Source organism: Ochotona curzoniae, unplaced genomic scaffold, assembly GCF_017591425.1.
Source record: "Ochotona curzoniae isolate NIBS_2020 unplaced genomic scaffold, NIBS_Ocur_1.0 scaffold_4506, whole genome shotgun sequence".
NCBI classification, from domain to species: Eukaryota; Metazoa; Chordata; class Mammalia; order Lagomorpha; family Ochotonidae; genus Ochotona; species Ochotona curzoniae.
The window spans coordinates 5,329,223-5,349,566 of record NW_024467119.1 but is presented as its reverse complement, the minus strand read 5'-3'; the positions used below and the strand labels follow the sequence as shown (position 1 = coordinate 5,349,566).

General features: G+C 46.1%; 2 protein-coding genes across 2 annotated transcripts in view; one reads left to right on the top strand and one right to left on the bottom strand.

The window, feature by feature from the left end:
* The window catches only part of CHIC2 (cysteine rich hydrophobic domain 2), a 55,578-nt gene that overhangs the window by 5,661 nt on the left and 29,573 nt on the right, over nt 1-20,344 (top strand). The window contains exons 2-3 of the mRNA XM_040966670.1: nt 10,685-10,739; nt 10,873-11,028. Of these exons, the coding sequence (XP_040822604.1) occupies nt 10,685-10,739; nt 10,873-11,028 (211 nt within the window). The remainder of the gene's footprint in view (nt 1-10,684; nt 10,740-10,872; nt 11,029-20,344) is intronic.
* LOC121147248 (ubiquitin-like) lies at nt 8,057-8,450 on the bottom strand. Its single transcript, XM_040967067.1, has one exon. The coding sequence runs from the start codon at nt 8,402-8,404 to the stop codon at nt 8,057-8,059; it is 348 nt and encodes a 115-aa protein (XP_040823001.1). The 5' UTR covers nt 8,405-8,450.

Sequence of the window (20,344 nt, the reverse complement as noted above, 5' to 3'; positions counted from 1 at the left end):
GTTCAGGTACTGCAGCCTCATCTGGTATGGCTCACCCCACCTTGGCATTCCGTAATGTGCGCTGGTTTGTGTCACGACTGAACCCAGCCTGACCCATACTCTATCCTGGTGCTTGGATTCACCAGCAGGTGATGTGAGCGGGTTCAGCCTGGTCTGCCCCCCACCTGTGCCAAATGTTTGATGGTGGGTATGTTTCTCTGGCCTGGTCTGGGTTGCTCCCTATCGTGCTTTTTGCGCTCACCTGTAGGGACTGTGTCCTAACAGAGGCGTTTCCCAAGCCCCTCCATCAGAACCTCTCCCTGTGCTAGATCTTGTACATACTGGTGGTTCCATGGGTCAGCCCTCCTTGCTGGCCTTCAATCCATTCCAGTTCTTGATGTTGGACGTTTCAGACCAGCCAAGGCTTTTCCATACCCAGACTCTGCTTACAAATGGCCCAATAGAGACAGAGACCCAGCCTAGTCCATCCTACATATACCTAGGTTCTCCAGAGCACCAGAGGGTGCTGGCATCTAGCCTGACTCTGTGCACCCAGCTCCAGTTCACACTTGTGCCAAGGAAGATTGCAGCCATATCCAGAACGGAACGCAGCCGCACTCTCCCATGGAAACCTCAACCCAGCAAGGGTGTATTATCATAGCTCCCCAATCAAGTCTATTTCCAGCTCTAGATTATGTGCATGCCAGTAGTTATTCTGACCCAATTAACTAAGACCCCCACCTATCTCAACCTTTGCCTTCGATGCTGAGGCCTAGTATCCCTGGCTTTTGCAGACCAGTTGGTGTAAGAGCCCAGTTCGGTATGACATGTGTTCCATCCTGATTTCTATTCTTTCTTGTGATTTGGGGTTTGCTTGGTCCTGCCTGGCCCACCCTCTTCCAGTTGCAGCCCGGCCCACCCCACATCCTATTTTAAAATGCACCTTTGGGTGCTGCCTTGACCTGCTCAGACTGCTATCGGTTGCTTTACCCGTAAGTGATGGAAGGTTCCATGGTCACATCTAGCTCAGCCCATCGTCACCCCAGATCACGAGCTAACCTGTGGGACTTGTATTTCCACAGGGGGCCCACCTTTCCCCAGAGTTTACCCCTGGTCTGAGTTTTCTCACGTGCTAGTTAGTGTCTTGACCTGCTAAGTGTGACCAGTCCACTATTCCACCATCCAGTCAGGTATTGGTACCTCGCCCTGCCAGACAGGTTCCCATCCATAGCTTTGGTGCGGACAGGTGTGTGGCAGTCAGTGATGCTCTATGCTAACAGCCTATCTCAGGATTGCTAATTGGGCTGGTGAATCAGTCTGGCCCTAATAGATCTTATGGACACTCCCCTCCAAACCATCAGGTCTCAGTCCCCATGCTTGCCCGAAAGTTCCATGACCCCGTTACTGGGAATCACCTAGAATTCATCTCTCACCTACAGTAACACTGTCCTTATCCACTAACACTGTACTTAGCCCTAGGCAGCAATTATATATCCTAAAAACCGCAGAGTTCGCTGCTGGGTGGCCAGTAGGCAGAGCCTGGCACCATTTGGTGCACTGGCTGCCCAAAGCCAAGGACTCCGTCACTACCTTTCAGCAGTTACTTTGGCCTGAGTCCCCAGCACTGGGTCCGCCCGGCAGGGGCACCCCCAACAGCCGCCACACTGTCAGGAGCTGCTTTTGCGCCCAAACCCATTTGTTTTGTGTATATGGTGACTGGTGTAATGAAGATGAGAAAAAAATGACCTGCTTATTAGGTAGTTTTGACCAGATTGGTTAATATTTTTAAATTTTGGAGTTCCTTATCTGTGAGTCATTTTGTGCAGATTATGTTGATCTTTTGTTAGGGACTTTGATTTTTCCCAGTGGTGATACCTGAGAGATGTGCCGTGTAAAAGCTGGAATTTAGAAGTAACTAGCCCAGGACTTCCTAACTGGCTCACTGTGGGAGTAGACCTGTGTGCCCAGCTCACTTGATGTCCCTCCGACCTCAGACTGCACTTGCGGCCTTCCTGGAGCAGTCTTCTCCTTCTGAAAGAACCCGAGCAAACAAAGTTACTTTGCTCACGGTGGTTTTTTTTTTTTTTTAATTTTTGAGATTTATTTATTTTCATTCAAATGGTAGATTTTGTAGAAAGGAGGAGAAATAAGAAGGTCTTGCGTCTGCTGGTTCACTCCCCAAAGGGCCGCAGTGGCCAGAGCTGAGCTGAGCTGAAGTCAAGAGCCAAGAGTTTTTCCTGGATCTCCCAGGTGAGTGCATGGTCCCAAGCCCTTGGGCCATGCTCTGCTGCCTTCCCAGGCCATCAGCAGGGAGCTGGATGGGAAGTGGAACAGCCGGACACAAGCTGGTGCCCAGACGGGATGCCAGCCCCACTCAGGTTTGTTTTAATGTCTTTTTCTACAATGACACCGAGTTACCAAGTGTCCTTGAACTCTGTCTGAGGTCCACTCCCCACCTCCTTTTTTTTTTTTTTTAAACTATTTCCACAAATAATTCCTCCTGTTTCAGCACCAGCTTTTGTCAGTGGCTGTGGAATATATACTCTTGGTCTATTTCAGGTATGCTGTAGAAGATCAAAGATTTGGATTGCTACCTGTCAAGAAGTGAAATTGACTAGCACCTAAAATTGTATGGGATTAGCCAACCGGGATATAGGGACTGTGGGGTGAAGAGTAAATTACATGTAATTCTTTATGATGGCAGATAATAAATCAGGTACACTATTGGCTTCATTCTAAATAGCAGTACCCCTTAAAATATTATTCTAAAGAATAATGCTTTTGAGAGCTATTTTTGAATTCCAGCTGAGTGAGCCGTGAGCAGGTAGAAGCCTCAAACCTCGGCAGTCTGTACACTTTGAGGGAGATCTTCTAAGTCTCCGTGGTACCCGTCTGGTTTAGGTTTTTAATCTCCTATAAGGCTATTTAAGAGTTGGTTCTAAATGAAATTTTCAGGAGCAACACGTAGCCACAGATGCTGTTGCGCATTCTGTCTGTTGGTGACTTTTCACCCAACCAGAGTCTTTGAATCTAGGGATGTTTATGTTTAATGAAAATGAAACGCATTTGGAAAGTGAAAGGTGATCCTGTGGGGAGTGGGCTCTGGTAAGAATTTTCATCTGTTTGAAAGACCAGCAAGGAGATTTTCTGCTTGCTGGGTTCTCACCGAATGCCTTCATGTTGGGGAAGGGGCCACGCGGAGGCCCAGCCTGAAGCTGGGTCACCCATCTGGGGCAGGGCCACCAGAGTTGCTGTCACCTGCTGCCTCCCTAAGTAGACCTGGGAGTGAGGCTGGGCTGGATGTGGGCGGGGATGCCCGGTGGCAACCTAACAGCAGCGCAGTGCCCACCCCACAGATGGGGTGTCCTGTTGTGGAGCTGACTCATTTCAGTTAGATGTTTTAATTGCAACGATAGACACATTCACCTTCCCGAGTCCCCGTTTTTGTCTACAAGGTTAGAAGTCCTTCACCAGTGACCCAGGCTCAGAGCAGTCCATGAGTGTGTGATAACTCACCATGTATGCTGTGGTGTATCCCTCAGGTACTTGTTGGGTTCAGCTTTACCGTTTTGTTGGAGGTAGTCTGAAATGTGACATATACTTCACTGCTTTAGAGCAAGATCCTGAGCGTAAGCCACACTTCCCTACGGGACAAGAGGAGTCATTTGAATCAAACATGGGTGTTGCCAGGTGAACACAGGGATGTCATAGGGCCTAGAGATGTGTCAGATCCTGAGAACCTTCTGTAAATGACTCTCTGTCTCTTTTTTAAAAGGTTTATTTATTTTCATTGGAAAGGCAGATTTATAGAGAAAAGGAGACACACAGAAAGATCTTCCATCACTGGTTCACTCCCCAAATGACTGTAATGGCCAGAGCTGAACTGATCCAAAGCCAGGAGCCAAGAGCTTTTTCGGATCTCCTGTGCAGGTGCAGGGTCCCAAAGCCTTGGGCTATCCCCTTCTACACCTCCAGGCCACAAGCAGGGAGCTGGATGGGACGCGGGATCACCAGGATGTGAACTGGCACCCTAATGGGAACCTGGCACGTGCAAGGCGAGGATTGAGCTACTGAGGCCTGGTGCCGGGCCCCTGCAAAAGGCTCTTGACATGTCGCGTGGGCTGCTGCTTCCTGGTGATGTCTTCCCTGCTTGTTCAGACTGCTTGGAAATGCAGCCCCTTGAAAGCCATGCATGCAGGGAGGGTTGAGTGCTGAGTGTAAATGCTCGAATGCTAGTTGAGTTTTACAATATTCATTTTGTTTTACTCAGTGTTTCCTAATAAATTGCCAAGCATGTCAGTTTTCTTCCTTGTCGGCGTCTCTTGGTGACAGCCCACGGGGGTTTGCTGTGAAGTCCTTTTCTACAAGTGTTATGTGAGACTCCGGGCTTGCAGTGGTGACTAAGGCGCATGTGATTCCTGGCTCGTGGAGTTTACAGCTGATAGAAGTGTCCCGGGCTGGTGTCCCCTAGCAGAGTGCCTGGTAGGCTGAGGCCTGGGGCCTCTGCTGCCGATCCTGCTCACATTTGCTCTGGGAGGTGCTGTCGGTAGCTGGGTCCGGGCTCCTGCTTGGGAGAGCTGGGCTGAGTTCCCAGCTGCTGGCTGCTGTGGACCCAGGCCTTGCTGTTGTGGGAGTGTGGCAGAGTGAACCAGTGGATGCGAGAGTGAGCTGTGTTTCTGCCCTTCAAGTAAAAGTGAAAATAAATAATTGAAAGACATTTAAAGATAGATTATATCCAAGGGAGCAGAAGCAAGCCAGTAGGGTGGCAAGTATGACACCGATGTGATAGAGGAGACAGCTCTGTTCTGAAGGTGACATTTAGGAAGGGCAAAGAGGCCCAGGGATTGCTCATGGGCGGCCTGGAAAAGAGCAGATGCCGAGACCCAGCACCAAAGCCAACTCGGCTGGGCTGCAGAACAGAAAGGCTATTTCTGCATGAGGCCGGAGCCCTGGCAGGAGATTGGGAGCTGAGAGGGCCAGAGAGGACTGAGAAGGGATTAGGAGGACCCTTAGGCTGCTGCCAGCATTCCAGGTAAGGCGTGACCCTGGCCTGGCTAGAGTGGTGGGTGTTAAGTGAAAAGGGGGCATTTTAGTTCTGGGTGTAAAACCATATTTTACAGCTTTCCCACATGGTATGGAAAAACAGCCACATCCACTTTCGTAGTCTGATTCCCCAGTTGTGTCTGTGTGTGTAGTATTTTTGCTTTGGCTTGGTGAAGAGCAAGTTCAAAGAATTGTGGCTGCCTATACTGTTGACTGGGGACCAGTCTGACGACATTACCTCTTTGTCCACTTGCCGTCGCACTCTGGAGTGGCAGTGCCCACAGTGCAGGGCCTTTCCCACAAGATCATGGGTGCCATCAGCTGCCAGCAAATACCTGAGCGGCCAGGTGGGCCGTGTGTGGCTCCATCTGGTTGGAGGAGAGCCCATCCCGTCACAACTGCTTCCACAGTCTGGACAAGCTCTTTTCCTTCCCAGCAGCTCATAAATGCAGGTTACTTAGGATAGACTTGGCTGAATTCTAGGATGACCTGCCTTTGCTCATTTGTTTGATAAGGAAAAAATGTACATATGAAGGTCCTTGAGAAAGATTTTGGCAGAACAAAACTGAAAGGTGAGTGTGACTTTGGCCCAGAAGTTTTGAAATCTGTGTCTAGGTTTTTCGGAGTCTGCCTTCTCCATGGACTTCGTGGGTGTGTGCTTAGGACGATCAGCTTCCTGAGAGCTCTGTGTTACAGGCTCTTGGCTCTTGCCTTAGAGCTGGCGAGGCATCTTGGTTAGTTCAGGGAAGGAGTTGCTGTGTGCCTGCCTGTTCTCTGCCTTTTTTAAACCATTCAGTATGCTTGAATTGGGTGGTTTTGGTAGAGTATAAACAGCTCACTCATTTTTCTTAACATAATTTAGAAGCTTGTTTCGTTCAGGATATTTGTAGGCTAAGTGTTGAAGCACCACCGGCCAAGCTGTATCGTGGCATCCCTGCCTGCCGTATTGTGGCATCTCCAGCATGGCCGGGGCTGGGTGCGGCTGTACTGGTGCTCAGAGGATGCTGCAGGGTCAGCCTGCTGCCCTGGCCCCCTACGCATTGCTTACTTCATGTTTTTTTGACCTTGATTGGAAAAAAATGTTAGAAAAGGTTTATACTTAACATTAGCCAGTTTTATCATTGGCTGCTTTATTTGCTAGGCTGTTTGACCATGATCTTGAGACACTGTTAAGATCTGGGCATTTTGAATCTATCACGTTCCCTGTACCTGGATACCAAGTGATATTATTGTTCACTGTACTAGAAAGGTGATAGCCATAATAAAAACAGCAGATATTTGCTTTATTGGCAGGAGCTAAAGTTTATGTAGGACTTAGGCTGTGTGTTGTTGATACTTTATGTATATGACTGAATTTGGAACTGTATCAGTGAGGAAACTGAGGCTTAGAAAAGGTAGCTGTAAGTGCTTGGAGTCACTATGTGTGTATATATATATATATATTAATCTAGGCAGTCATCTGTTTAATTACTTTGGTTAAAGTGGGTTTTTGTGGTTAAAAGGCAGAGTGACAGTTGGTGTACTCCTTAGATGGCCACCTGGGCCAGACCTGAAGCCAGGGGCCAGGGACATGGTCACTGACTCCCTTAGGGTGGCAGAGGCCCATGTTCTTGAGGGTCATCTTCCAGAGCCTTAACAAGCGTGTTAAGGGAGCAGGCAGGACTAGATGCCAGTGCTGGAAGCGGCAGCTTAACCACTGCACAAAGTAGGTGGTTATTCACCAACACAACAAACCCTTTTTTAATTTTGGGTACAAATAGAAAAACCTCATGCCTAGGGCCCGGCAGCATGATCCTAGTGGCTGAAGTCCTCACCTTGAACGCACCAGGATTCCATATGGGCGCCGGTTCTAATCCTGGCAGCTCCACTTCCCGTGCAGCTCCCTGCTTGTGGCCTGGGAAAGCAGTCGAGGACAGCCCAAAACCTTGGGACCCTGCACCTGTGTGGGAGACCTGGAAAGAAGTTCCTGCTTCCCGGCTTCGGATCAGCACAGCACCGGCCATTGTGGTCACTTGGGGAGTGAATCATAGGATGGAAGATCTTCCTCTCTGTCTCTCCTCCTCTCTGTATATCTGACTTGGTAATAATAAAAAAATAAATCTTAAAAAAAAAGAAAATGACAATGCAATAGTAACATGTTTTAAACATTTAAAAAATTTAAAACATTTTTTTAAATGTTTGAAAGGCTGAATCAGAGAAAGGAGAGGACTTTTGCATCTGCTGCTTCCCTCACTGAGCGAGCACAGCCACCAGGCCCAAGGCCAGAGCTTTGGTTGGCTGTTCGTGTGTGACAGGGGCCCACACTCTTGGGCCCATGGAGCTGCTTTCCCCAGGCCTTCAGCGGGAGCTGGATTGGAGTTAGGGCAGCCAGAGCATGAGCCAGCACTGATATGGGATGCCAGTGTCAGGTGGTAGCTCTACCCACTAGGCCACAGTGCTCATCTCTCCATTAAAGTATTGATTAGTAAATCAGACATTCCTGTTTTCCTGTGATAGCATGTTCAGTTAATACCAAATAAAGGTTTAAAATTGAAAAAAAAATGACAGAACTGCTATTTTTAAAAAGTATAAATATTTTTCATACTAAATTACTAAATTGTTTGTAAACAATTTGTAATTCCACTGACAGTGCATGATGATTTCTGTTAAGAACTTGGCAGTGTAAAATATTCTAAAAATCTCTTGTTCATCTTTGTGAGTAGCTGAATTAAGATGCCGCCCATCTCGGGTTGTTTAAAATCCCTGCGTGCGTCTCCAGCCTCCCGGAGTGTTATGAAGACACAGCGTTCCCAGGGGTTGGGCTCCCTGTGTGAGGCGGGACTTAGTGACCAAGCACATCACATGTCATTGTGTGGGACAAAATGTGTCCTCTGTAAGATTGTACTGGACAGCTGAATGCTGCGTATTTGAAAATGTTAAATTTACAGAAACATGCGTGAAAGAAATAACTTACGATACTACCAATTTAAATTGAAATACACGCTACATTTTCATTCTTTTTTTTTTTTGCTGCTCAAGTCAACCAAAGGAAACTTTATTGAGGCCGTGGGCGGCAGTTGACGGCCTGGGGGTGCAGGCGGGCGTAGCACTTGCGGCAGATCATCTTGTCACAGTTGTACTTCTGCGCCAGCTGGCGCAGGGACGGCTCTATGATGCCACCCTGTAGGCGGAGCACCAGGTGCAGCGTGGACTCTTTCTGGATGTTGTAGTCCGACAGAGTGCGGCCATCCTCCAGCTGCTTGCCGGCAAAGATGAGACGCTGCTGGTCCAGGGGGGTGCCCTCCTTGTCCTGAATCTTGGCCTTGACGTTCTCGATGGTGTCGCTGGGCTCCACCTCGAGGGTGATGGTCTTGCCCGTCAGGGTCTTCACGAAGATCTGCATGGTGGCGTCTGAGGCACCGCTTGGCCGCCCGGCTGGAGAGAAAGAGCACATTTTCATTCTTAACAATCCTTGCTTCCTGCCAAATTAAAAGGAAAAAAAAGGCCAAAATGAAGATAGCATCAAAACTAAGTAATGTGTGTCAAGTCAAAACCATAAAGGAAAAGATGGTACTTTACAGAATGTGGCCTTTCTTGTGATGTAATGCAATGAGATGGTCTTGCTAAAGCCATTTCAGGTAGTACTGTTGGTTTACCTAGTGTGGCAGAGATGGAAGCTGCAGCAAACAAAGTCCTTGCCATGACTCAGCACTTCACAGGGAGGCAGCTGCGGCTGTGAGGGAGTGTGCGTGAAGGCTGGGTTGTCAGAGTGTGAGGGGGTGTGCTGGTGAGGAAGGTGAAGGGACGGGTGGCGTCCTGCGCTGAGGGAGGAGAATGCCAGTGTGGGGTCCTCAGGCAAGGCAGACTGACTCAGTGACAGGGGAAGCGCGGGGCCAGCACTGTCTGCCATCTGTTGGTTCACTCCCAAAGGGCCGCGATGGCTGTGCCAATCTGGAGCCAGGAGCTGGTGCTTCCTCCAGGTCTCCCATGTAGGTGCAGGGAACCAGCACTTGGGCTAGCCTCTGCTGCTCTCCCAGGTGCGTTAGCAGGGGGCTGGATGGAAGTGGAGCAGCTGAGACCAGAAACAGTGCTCACATGTAATGCCAGTGGGCAGGTGCAGCTTCCCCTGCTGCGCTACAGCACAGACCCCTGACTCAGGTTTGCAGGCTGAATACACGAAGCCAGAATAGAGAGAGAAATACAGTCATGATGAAGGTGACTCTGAAAGCCATTGGTCAGCTTCAGGAAAAGTGTGGAGAAAGATAACCAAGGTACTGAAGGTGGCTCTCAGATGAAAGGAAGTTTCTGTTCTCCTGGCAGAAGACTGGTCTGTGATGAGCAGCCGTGGGATGTGGAAAGCCGGGCTGATGGGGACTCAGCAGCTGGAAGTACTGTGTTTACAAGGAATTGGAGTGAGGAGGGTGAGGCCTGAAGGGTTGTGCAGGCTGGCCGCCTAGGAAGGCAGGAGAGGAAGAAGAGCAGCAGGGAACCCATGAGGTGAGGGTGAAGAGAAGGCTGGCAGTGGGCTGCAGTCAAGGGGTTCAGAGTCCTAAGGGAAGAGTGGCCTTGAAGTTTTGTTTAAGTGAAGAAGGTTCCTTCTTTTTTAGAAATAGAGGCTGTAAGGGTGTATTCTGGTAGCAACAGATCAACACATCAGAAGTTTGAAGGGGAAGGCTTTGTCAGGGAAGAGGACCCGTGAATTGGGTAAGGGTAAGAGTACGGGCCACCAGCGGGAGTGGTCCACACCTTGCCCTTACCTAGGGTGAGGAGGCAGTGAAATGGAGGTAAACCCAGCTTATTTCAAGTCTCTGTTTAGATTTAGTTACGAAATTGCAGTCCCTTTTAAGGCTTTTCCCTGGTAAACTTTTAAGATTATTTTGAATTTAAATAAGTGAAATTAGTTTTGATATTATTTTGTGGGGGAAGCTTAAGCTTCTTATTGTAGGATCATCTTAGGTGTTACAGGAAGGGGCTCAGTGTGTGTGGTTTGAACGAATTCTGTTTTCTTCTGTTGATTGCTCTTAAAGGTGGGCAGCGTGGGTGAGCTTCTGATCAGCTCTGAAGCCGTGGGGATTCTAGCGGGATTCTAGCAGGATTCCAGGGCGCAGGAGCGGAAGGGCCGACATGTCTGCTGTCCGTGCTGTTGGACACCCAGACACAGGGGCACCTGGGGCAGTTCTTGAGAATGCTTGGACAGTTCCCATTTTGCTTTTCATTTTTCCTCTCGCTTTCCCCTCCTCTTTTCCTTGCATTTTTTCTTCTTATCATTTGTGTCAGAAATTTGAAATTGTTAGCTACTTCTCATTTCCAACAATAAAATTCAAAGCTAGGAAAAGTTCCTGCCCCATCTGTTGAAATACTGCACTTCAGTTCCTTTTTTAGGATACTTAAGTGGTAGCTCAAATGAGCCTTGTATTCTTTTGTTTATATACTGGTGATTAGTTAACAGTCAGCCTCGTGTCATTATGTTCAAGTTTTGATTTGATTCAGCTGCTAAGATAATTGGTTTTTAACATTTCATAAATTACTTATAATGGTTGTGTGTTAGACTTTTTGTTATGTCTCAGACCTTCTCTGCATATAATCTGTATTCTGTGTACTTGATCTTTGCTTAATTTAAATGGTTTAAATAATTTGTGACGATATGTAATAGCATATTCTTGCTTTTATTTTTCTTAAATAGATTTGGATTGAGCAACAAATTTGAATCAGAATTCCCTTCTTCATTAACTGGAAAAGTGAGTATCTTAAAATTCTGTATTTGTACCTCAAAACTAAATATTTTCTTAGCAAGCTAGAAAATATGCTAAAGAGACTTCTTATTGACATAAAAAATTGCAATGTTCTTACTTGTTAAAAATTTCTCTTTAGGTAGCTCCTGAAGAATTTAAAGCCAGCATCAACAGAGTGAACAGCTGTCTTAAGAAGAGCCTTCCTGTCAACGTGCGCTGGCTGCTTTGCGGCTGCCTCTGCTGCTGCTGCACACTCGGCTGCAGCATGTGGCCGGTCATCTGCCTCAGTAAGAGAGTAAGTTGATGCTGTGTTGTAACTTAAATTTACAAGTAGATAAACAGCCTTTCTTTTGTTTTTGCATTTGCCTAGGTTTTTTTCTTTTTTGTCTTGAATGAATCACATTGTATTATCACATGAAAGTAACGTGATCCAGTAGAGGAGTGATTAATTTTTTGTGTACCTAGGTGTAATTATATTAAATAGCCATTGAAAGCTATGTTTTAATCGACATAGGAAGTCATTGAGCTCAGCCTAGGGGACACTTAGCTCAGTGTGTGAATGTGAGTGCCGACAGCACCACAGAGCAGGAGTTCAGGCTGCGGGGTTCCGGTTCCCTGTGGCAGTCGGCTGCCTCCTCAGCACTGTCGTCGTAAAGTGGAGAAGTTGGTCAGGCTGGAGCTGAATGACTGCAGAAGGGCCCTGTCAGGATTGAGTTACAGCACAGCGTTGTTAGTAATGAAACGCTTAGTGCTCATAGAAGAAATAAAATGGTCATTTCTAGTTGCACGACCAAGAGGATTTTTTTTCATTTCTTTTTGTATTTTAATGTTTGAGTACATAATAACTGGTCAGAAGAGATCATCTAAAGACATTTTTACAGGTTATAATAAAACATTCTTAAGGTGTTGGGCAGTTAGTCTAGATTGGCTGCTTTACATTTCTGTTAAAGTTTAAAAAATAGTATTCATCACATACAAAAGAAGTAGTAAGTTTCATTTGAATAAATGATTTTGTATAACTACATGTCATTTTGTTACCAATTAATGATAGAAAATACAGAAAGACAAGTTCTGTTTGTCATTTGTCTATTATAAGATAGAGGTGTATTTCTGCTGAAAGTTTTTTGATTAGTATATTTTATTGGTACAAAGGAGATAATGCCTTTGTAATGGAATTATTCTTATAATATGAGAAAGTTTAGAACAGTCATGAAAAACTGGAACTAGGGGATAAGTTATCGACCTACCATGTGAGATGATGCTCAGGCTGTCCAGGGTGAATTTCCAGCTCTAGCTTTTGTCCCAGCATCCCACTAACGAGGATCCTAGGAGGCCTCAGGGGTGACTCCAAAAGTTGCATTCTTGTCATCTACATGGAAGGCCTGTGTGGGTTCCTGGTTCACAGCATCAGATCTTGGTTCTTGTGCAGTTCTGGGGAGTAAACTAGTGGGAATGTCTGTCTCTTTCTGATCTCCCTGCCCCTCTGTCTCTCAAATCAGAAGAAGGAAAATACCACTAAAAAGTGTAAACTTTGTTTTCAACGTAAGCTGCGTGAAGTTCAAGACAGCAGTGAGTGTTGATACCAGTCGTCTCATGTGTTCACAGAGAGGCCCTGGGACCGTGTTCATATCATCCAGTTCGTGTTGTTTGCCAAAGAAGAATGTATGTCCTTTCCAGGATCTAAAGAGAAGCCGGGTTGGCACCCTGGGGTGGGTGTCTGGCAAGGTCCCCTCAGTGCTTCTGCAGAATGGCCTTCTGTGGAAGGGGGCTGAGCAGGAGCACCGCTTCCCTGGCTGCTGTGCTGCCACAGCTGTGGCTGACCCTCCATGCGCTCCCTGCAGCGGTCATTCTCTGACTTCCAGAGAGACGGCAGAGTGCCTCGAGCGTCCCAGCACACACACGAGCACATACAATACTTCATGCATCCCAACACATGTGTGCACAAGGTGCCTCGAGCGTCCCAGCACACACACACACGAGCACATACAGTACTTCATGCATCCCAACACATGTGTGCACAAGGTGCCTCGAGCGTCCCAGCACACACACGAGCACATACAATACTTCATGCATCCCAACACATGTGTGCACAAGGTGCCTCGAGCGTCCCAGCACACACACGAGCACATACAGTACTTCATGCATCCCAACACATGTGTGCACAAGGTGCCTCGAGCGTCCCAGCACACACACACACGAGCACATACAGTACTTCATGCATCCCAGCACATGTGTGCACAAGGTGCCTCGAGCGTCCCAGCACACACACACACGAGCACATACAGTACTTCATGCATCCCAACACATGTGTGCACAAGGTGCCTCGAGCGTCCCAGCACACACACGAGCACATACAATACTTCATGCATCCCAACACATGTGTGCACAAGGTGCCTCGAGTGTCCCAGCACACACACGAGCACATACAGTACTTCATGCATCCCAACACATGTGTGCACAAGGTGCCTCGAGCGTCCCAGCACACACACACACGAGCACATACAGTGCCTCAAGCAGCACACACCTGCATGTGTGTACACATGGTGTTCGCAAGGCCTTTGCTCAAGCATTGGACCCTTCGGCTCCCAGTAGCTGGTTCTTGGTTATGCTTTGTCTTTATGAGTATACTGGGAAATCTCCTAATTTTTGGAAGAAATACTTCAGCACTTTAGTCCCACTGGTTTAAAGTTTCTGTTGGAAAAAAATGTTCTTATTTTTGTGCCCCCTGAGCAGAAAGCTTATTTCGCTTTAAGTTTTCCAGGTGTCTGTAGTACTGTCACTTCTGTTGTCAGTTGGTGGTCTTGTATTAGAAGAATACAAGAATGAGCAGGATTACTTTTATGTTTCAGAAACTGATGTGAAAGTTGTGCTTTGTGGCTTCATCTACATCGTCTTATCCCTTCTTAACAATCAGGACAGCCTCTGGACTTGGAGTGGAGCGTCAGCGGCTCCTCGGTCCCCATCCCTGTGCTCGGTTTCCGCCCTTGCCTTGGCTGTAGTGGAGTTGGTACTGCTTTGAAAGAGGCTCCTTCAGTTAATGCCTTACCCTTAGTTCTTCAAGCCGTGCTTGTTCAGACACGATTAGCAACTTAGTGCAACGTCATTTTGTGCAAAAAAGTTTTTAAATTAATATGTAGTTTTTTCATAATAAACATTTTCTTTAAACTTTATAGAGAAACCTTGTATTTACTCTAATAGCTAAAAATATTTACTTTTTTCTAAGACTTTTTTTTTTTCATACATTGTAGTAGGTTTTCCAGATCATATGGCATGTTTTTTTTGGAAAAAAAAAAATTCTTTATTTGAAAGAATTCCAGACCTATAGAGAGACAGATCTTTAATCTGTTGACTCATTTCCCAAATGGGCCACAATGACTAGGACAGACCTGGAGATTGTCCTGGGTCTCCCTCATAGGTGGCAGGGTCCAGGCACACGGGTCGTTATTATCCTGCTTTCCCCAGGCAGGTAGCAGGCAGCTCGATCAGAAGTGGAGCAGTGGACCCATGAATTGGTCCACCTAGAGTCCCAGCATTACAGGCAGTGGCTTTACCTGCTGTGCTGCAAATCTGGCCGCAACGCAGGAAAGTTTTTTGTTTTAAATTTTTGGATCTACAATTGAGTTTTCTGTCCTGCAGTCCCTTATACTATTTGGTTGTTTCTGTTGTTTCATTATCTTGCTTGATTGGTAATTACTGTAATGTATTTTCTTTTTAAAAGATTTATTTGAAAGGCAGAGTTACAGAGAGAGAGAAGAGAGCTAGAGATCTTTCACCCACAGGCTCACTGTTGGACCTGGCGGGCTGCAGTTAAGCCAGTGTGAACCCGGGACCCTGGAGCTCTGCCACGCCTCTCCTGTGCACCGAGTGCCGCTGCCGCCCCAGGCGCACCTCTCAGGGCTGGCACTTGAGCTGGCACCTAGGGGATGTCTGCATTCCAGGTTGTAGATTAAGCCATTATGTCACAACGCCAACCCAGTTACTGCTCTTTTATCCTGGAATCATGAGGTTTGTTGAGACCTAGCTTTTCATTTTGAGATTATTTTTTCTGAAAGTATTTGTGTGAGAGGAAGGGGAGAGAGTGTTTCCATTCACTGGCTCACTCTCCAGATGGCTACAGGAACTGGCATCTGGTGTCCCCTGTGGGGTCCAGCCCCGGTGGCATCAGCTGCTGCCTGCAGTGTGTGCAGAGTCAGGACTCCGGGGGCGGCATGCACGTGTCCAGAAGTGACTGTTAGGCCAAACATCTCTTCCTACTTTTTGCTTTTTTTTTTTTAATTGAGTTACACAAAATATTCCAAGGTGTGGATATAGTACATTTAAAAACGTTCTCCCGATATTGTTTGTTTAATTTTTTTTCTTTTATTGTTTGAAAGGCAGGTGTACATACACACACACGTCTCCTGTCTGCTAGTTCACTCCTCAAATCCCCCGGCGGGGACACAAGCACTTGACCTGTGTCATCTGCTGCCTTTCCGGACACACAGGAGAAGGGGCTGTTAGTGGGAGCCACAGCTGGGCCTCGAACCGGGCACTCTGATGGGAGATGTGGGAGTTCCCTGAAGTGTCTTGGTTGTTGCACTGAATGCCCACCCCTCCCTCCATGCATTCCTGTTCGAAGATGACAGAGAGGAAAGTTAGAGAGCTTCCATCTGCTCACTGCAGCCAGGAAACTTCATGTGCACTCCTGCGTGGGGAGCAGGCCCAGGCCTTGGGCTGTCTGCTTTCCCAGGGCATTAGCAGGGAGCTGATGGGAACAAAGCAACAGGACTTGAGTTGGTGCTCTGATTCAGGACGCCAGGCTCTCAGGCAGTTGGTCAACTCACTTTGCCACAATGCTAGCCCTATATGTTATTAACTGACTTTCTAAGATGCTGAAATGTAGACACAAAGAGAAATCTTCCTTCCACTGGTCCACTGCCCAGTTGTCTGAAGGGACCAGACCAAGGCTGGGAGCCTGGCACGTGGTCAGGGCCTTGCTTGTGAGCCACAAGGGCCCAGACTTGGGTCAGCTGCTGCTGCGCTAACAGGTAGCAGGATCAGAAGCGGAGCATCTGGGACATGAGCCAGTGCTCATGTAAGGTGCTGGAATCCCAGCGTAGGTTTAACCCACTGTGCCACAATGCCAGCCCCATTTAATATGCTTTAATGATATCCACAAGATTACAAGATTACACTTGTCTAAAATTTAATTGTGAAAATATTGAAAACCCTAAGTGTGTGGTTTGTAAATATATTTCTTTATAATACACATAAAATATTGTCATAGCCAATCCATAGAAATATGTTGTAGGAAGAATCTGGTACGCATGCCTGCTCAAGTCGGGTTCTAGAGCTGGCATTGTGGGTGAGCCTTCTGCCTTCGAACCAGTAATGTTCCAGTTGTTCAGCATCTGACCAAGGTTAGTACTTTCAGTTTTTAGACATTCTGTTCATTCCCCTAGCTATCTAGTGGGATCTCCTGGAGGTTTTTATTTACAGCATGCTCCTGACTGATGACATTTAGCATATTCCTTGTGCTTGTTTACCACGTGTGTATCTTCTTTGTTAGACCGCTTTTTGAAATATTTGCCTATTTTAAAATGCTGTTATTGTTGTATTTTTGGAATTCTGCATATTAGTGTACACAAGTTCTTTGTCAAATATGTGCAGATAATAATGTTGCGGTCTTTAGCTTGCCTTTGTATTCTGTTACCATTATTTTTTGGCAGAGAAAGATTTTGATGAAAGCCAGTATATCAGCATAGTGCCTAGCCAGTGACTTCCCGTCTTGCACGGCTAGCGGGCAGCCGACTGCGGCTGAGGCTCCGGGTCAGGACACCCTGTGTCCTCTTGTTCTTTGATCCTGACGCGTGCTGTCTTACCAGCAGAGCTTCCTAAGTCTTCAGCAGCTGGATTAGCCTTCCAGTTTGGTGCCTCCCATGACTGTTTTGGTTATTCTAATTTCTGTACTTTGCCTTCAAATTTTAGAGTCAAAAAGTATGTCCAAAAACCTCAGGGATTTTGGCTAATTGATAGAACTGAAACCTTAATAATTAGCTTTCCAAACCATGAACGTGACATACCTCCACGTGTTTCTTATTTAGGTCTTACGCTTTCCACGTGGGTTTTATAGTTTTTTACACAGCATATAGACATACATGTTCTTTGAAGTTTTAAGTCGGGCTTATTTGTGTCTTGACTTTAAAGCACAGTGACAGCAGAGGAAAGGTGTCGAGGAGATCTTCCTTGTTTCCTTTCCCAGATGCTGCGGCGGCTGGGGCTGGACCAGGCTGAGTCAGAGTGCTAGGAACTCCACCGAGTTCCCCTTTGTGGGTGGCAGAGGGTCCAGTGTGTGCGTTGCTTTCTCAGGTGCGTTAGCAGGGAGCTGAATAGTAAATGGGGTAGCTAGAAGTAGGCATTGCCAGCAGTGGCTTAACCCCCTTTGCCAGTCCCTAACGTGCATGTTTCATTGAACTTCATAGGTGTTTGTTTATATTTTGTGCTTGTTGTTGCTTGCTGAACTTTGGTTTCTATGGAGCAGTTGTTGAGCACAGTGGTTCAGAGGCCCTTTGGGATGGCCAGTTCCATCTGAGCGTGCCTGGGTTAGAGTCTTGCCTTTGCGTCTGATTCCAGTGCCCGCTGTGTGCACCCTGGAGGACAGTAGTTGGGGTGCCTGGTACCCTTGTGGGAGACCTGGAAATGAATTCTCACCGCCGGGTTTTGTCCCGGTCCACCACCAGTGGCTGCTAGGAACATGTGAGGAGTGGACTGGCAAACGGAGGAGCTTTCTCGGTCTCTCTTAAATAAGTTAATAAAATTTAACATTGTTCATCACCAATACTCAAGTTTATTTATTTGTATGTGGGGGTGTGAGCACTCTTACTAAATTCTAGAAACTTGAGAATTCTTGGTTTTTTTGTGCGGATGTCTGTATTATTGGACAGCTGTGACAATTTCATGCACTGTGTATGTATCTTTCCTTTTTCTCCACTGGGTGAAACTTCCAGGGAAATGTTGGTTTATTTTCCTGATCTAACGTTAGTTCCTTCTAGAACAGATATTAGTCTATACATTTTTATGTCACATTTTTACTTTCAGTTCATTTTCCCTGACTTTTTTGACTTATGAATAATTAATTAGTATACTGCTTTAACTCCATAAATATTTGGAAATTTTCCACAGGCCTCTGTCTCACTGCCGTCTGGTTTAGTTTTGTTATTGTTAGCCGATCTGCTTTGTAATTTCAGCTGTTAAATGTGTGAAGGTTTGTGGCTTTGCATATGGTGTATCTTAGTAATGACATGTATTGTGTTATTAGTGTCCCACAGTGAACTCTCAGGTGTAAAGTGTGCCTTTTGCTGAGTTTTGTCTCCTACCCACACGTTTACACACACTTACATCGAGACAGTGAGCAAAGTCCTCACCCCCAAGTTGCCTTTTTAAAATCCCACCTACTCACCGCTGGCAGCTGCCCATCTCCTGCCAGCGCTGAGTGTAGGTTTTAGAGCTTTCCGTAGGTGGCATCATGCAGTGCACAGCCCCCTGGCCTTTACGCATTATCATTTTGAGAGTCCACCAGATTGTGCCCTGCTCTGCTGTATGGAGATGGACCTCACCGGCTTACCCACTTAGAAACTGTGTTTCTAAACTAAAAAGAAACACATTGAACTTGGGGACGTTCAGCTTTGCACTTCTGGGATGAACCCATTGATATTGTATGTTTTCCTTTGGTATCTTGTTAGATTTGATAAGCTAAAAGCTTGTTAGAATTTTGCATCTGAGTTCGTGAGGGATACTTTTTGTCTTTTGTAAAATCTTTGGTTTTGCTTTATAAGGGCAATGAGGACTTCATAAAATTAGTTGTAAAATATTCTTTTCAGTTTTATGGGAGAATTTGTAGAGAATATGTGTGTGTTTTCTCCCTTAAATTTTAGAAGACTTCACTATTGAAGCCATCTAGTCCTAGAGTTTTCTTCTAATTTTTTGTTTGTCTAATTACAAATTAAGTTTTTTCATTAATATGAGACTTTTCAATCATCTGTTTTGTCATGGTTGATGCTTATGGTCTGTGTTTCTCAGTGAACTTGTGCACCTTGTTTTATTTACAGAGCAGAGTTATAAGCATTCAGCTCTCAACATTACTAAGCATCCTTTTGCTGAGGGTAAAGGCTCTGGTTGTGCTACCACTTTTTCTTGATTGTTTCTTGTTTCTTTTTTTCTCTGACCAGCCTTGTTAGAGGCTTGTCCATTTTAATTGTGTTTTTGTTTGTTTAAGATTTATTTTATTTATTGGAAAATCAGATATACAGAGAGGAGGAGAGAAAGAGAGGAAGATCTTCTGTCCAATGATTCACTCCCCAAGTGAGCGCAACAGCTGATGCTATGCCAATCTGAAGCCAGGATCCAGGAACTTCCTCCGGGTCTCCCATGCGGGTGCAGGGTCCCAAAGCCTTGGGCCGTCCTTGCCTGCTTTCCCGGGCCACAAGCAGGGAGCTGGATGGGAAGTGGAGCAGCCGGGATTAGAACCAGCGCCCATACGGGATCCCGGTGCGTTCAAGGCAAGGACTTAGCTGCTAGGCCACGCCGCCGGGGGCCCCCCCCCCCCGCCCCCTTTTTTTAAATTATTTTTCCTGACACAGTTCCTTCAGCCCAGGGATTTCCCCTCCCAGAAGTCCTCCTGCTTTCCCCTATGTTACTATAATAGACCAGTCCTTCAGAAGCAGCCCTAAGTCCATCATTCCATTAAGTGTATCCTGATGTAGGTACAGACAGTGGTACAAAGTCCTATTGCCAGAATATGTCTCACAGTTTCAGTGGGAGTCCATCTTTTATTCAGAATGGAGATGCATACTGCAATGTTTGTTTCTAGTACAATCTCATTTTGTTGATTTCTAACTTTTTGATTTTGTTTCTTTGGGTTTAATTGGCTTTTCCTTTTCCAGTTTCTTAAGGTGGAAATGAAGGCTGTTGGTTTGCCGTCTGTCTGCTTTTGCGGTGTGGCTGCTCAGTGTGGTCATCTCGTTGCTGAGCGTGGCTGTGGCTTTCCTGTCATTCAAATTTTGATATATTGTGTTTTAATTTTTATGCGTTCTTTTTAGTTCCCTTTTAATCTGTTCATTAACCCTTTGAACAGTGAATGTTTGGGAAGTAGTTTACTTCTCTTCGTTTTGGCTGGGTGCTGTGTCAAGATCTTACTGTTACTGATCTTTTGTTTCATTTTATTTTGATCATATAGCTTACCTAGTTTGAATTCCTGTAAATATTTTGAGATCTGCTTTGTTACTCAGAAGATGAACTGTCTTGATTGGTCACCTGTGTGTACTTGAAAACTGTATTGGTTGGAATGTTTGGCAAATGTCCCTTTAGTCAAATTGTTTGATGTTTTTAGTGATTTTTCTATCTAAGAGTACTATCAGACACTAAGAGAAGGAGTTATACTCCTTGACTAGAATAACTGGGTTTTCCTGTTTAATTTCACAATCTATGTTCCAGCTGTTTAAGGTTTTTATTTAATTTTATTTGGACGGTAGAGACAAAGAGATCTTGTACGGCTGCAGGCGTCACTGCTGCCTGGCCGCCTTCGTGTCCCGCAGGAAGCTGGGACAGGGACCTGGCAGCCAGTGCACTCCGAG

Bases quoted from the DNA above. Each gene is read 5' to 3' on its own strand.
- LOC121147248 (XM_040967067.1), bottom strand. From the start codon at position 8,404: ATGCAGATCTTCGTGAAGACCCTGACGGGCAAGACCATCACCCTCGAG.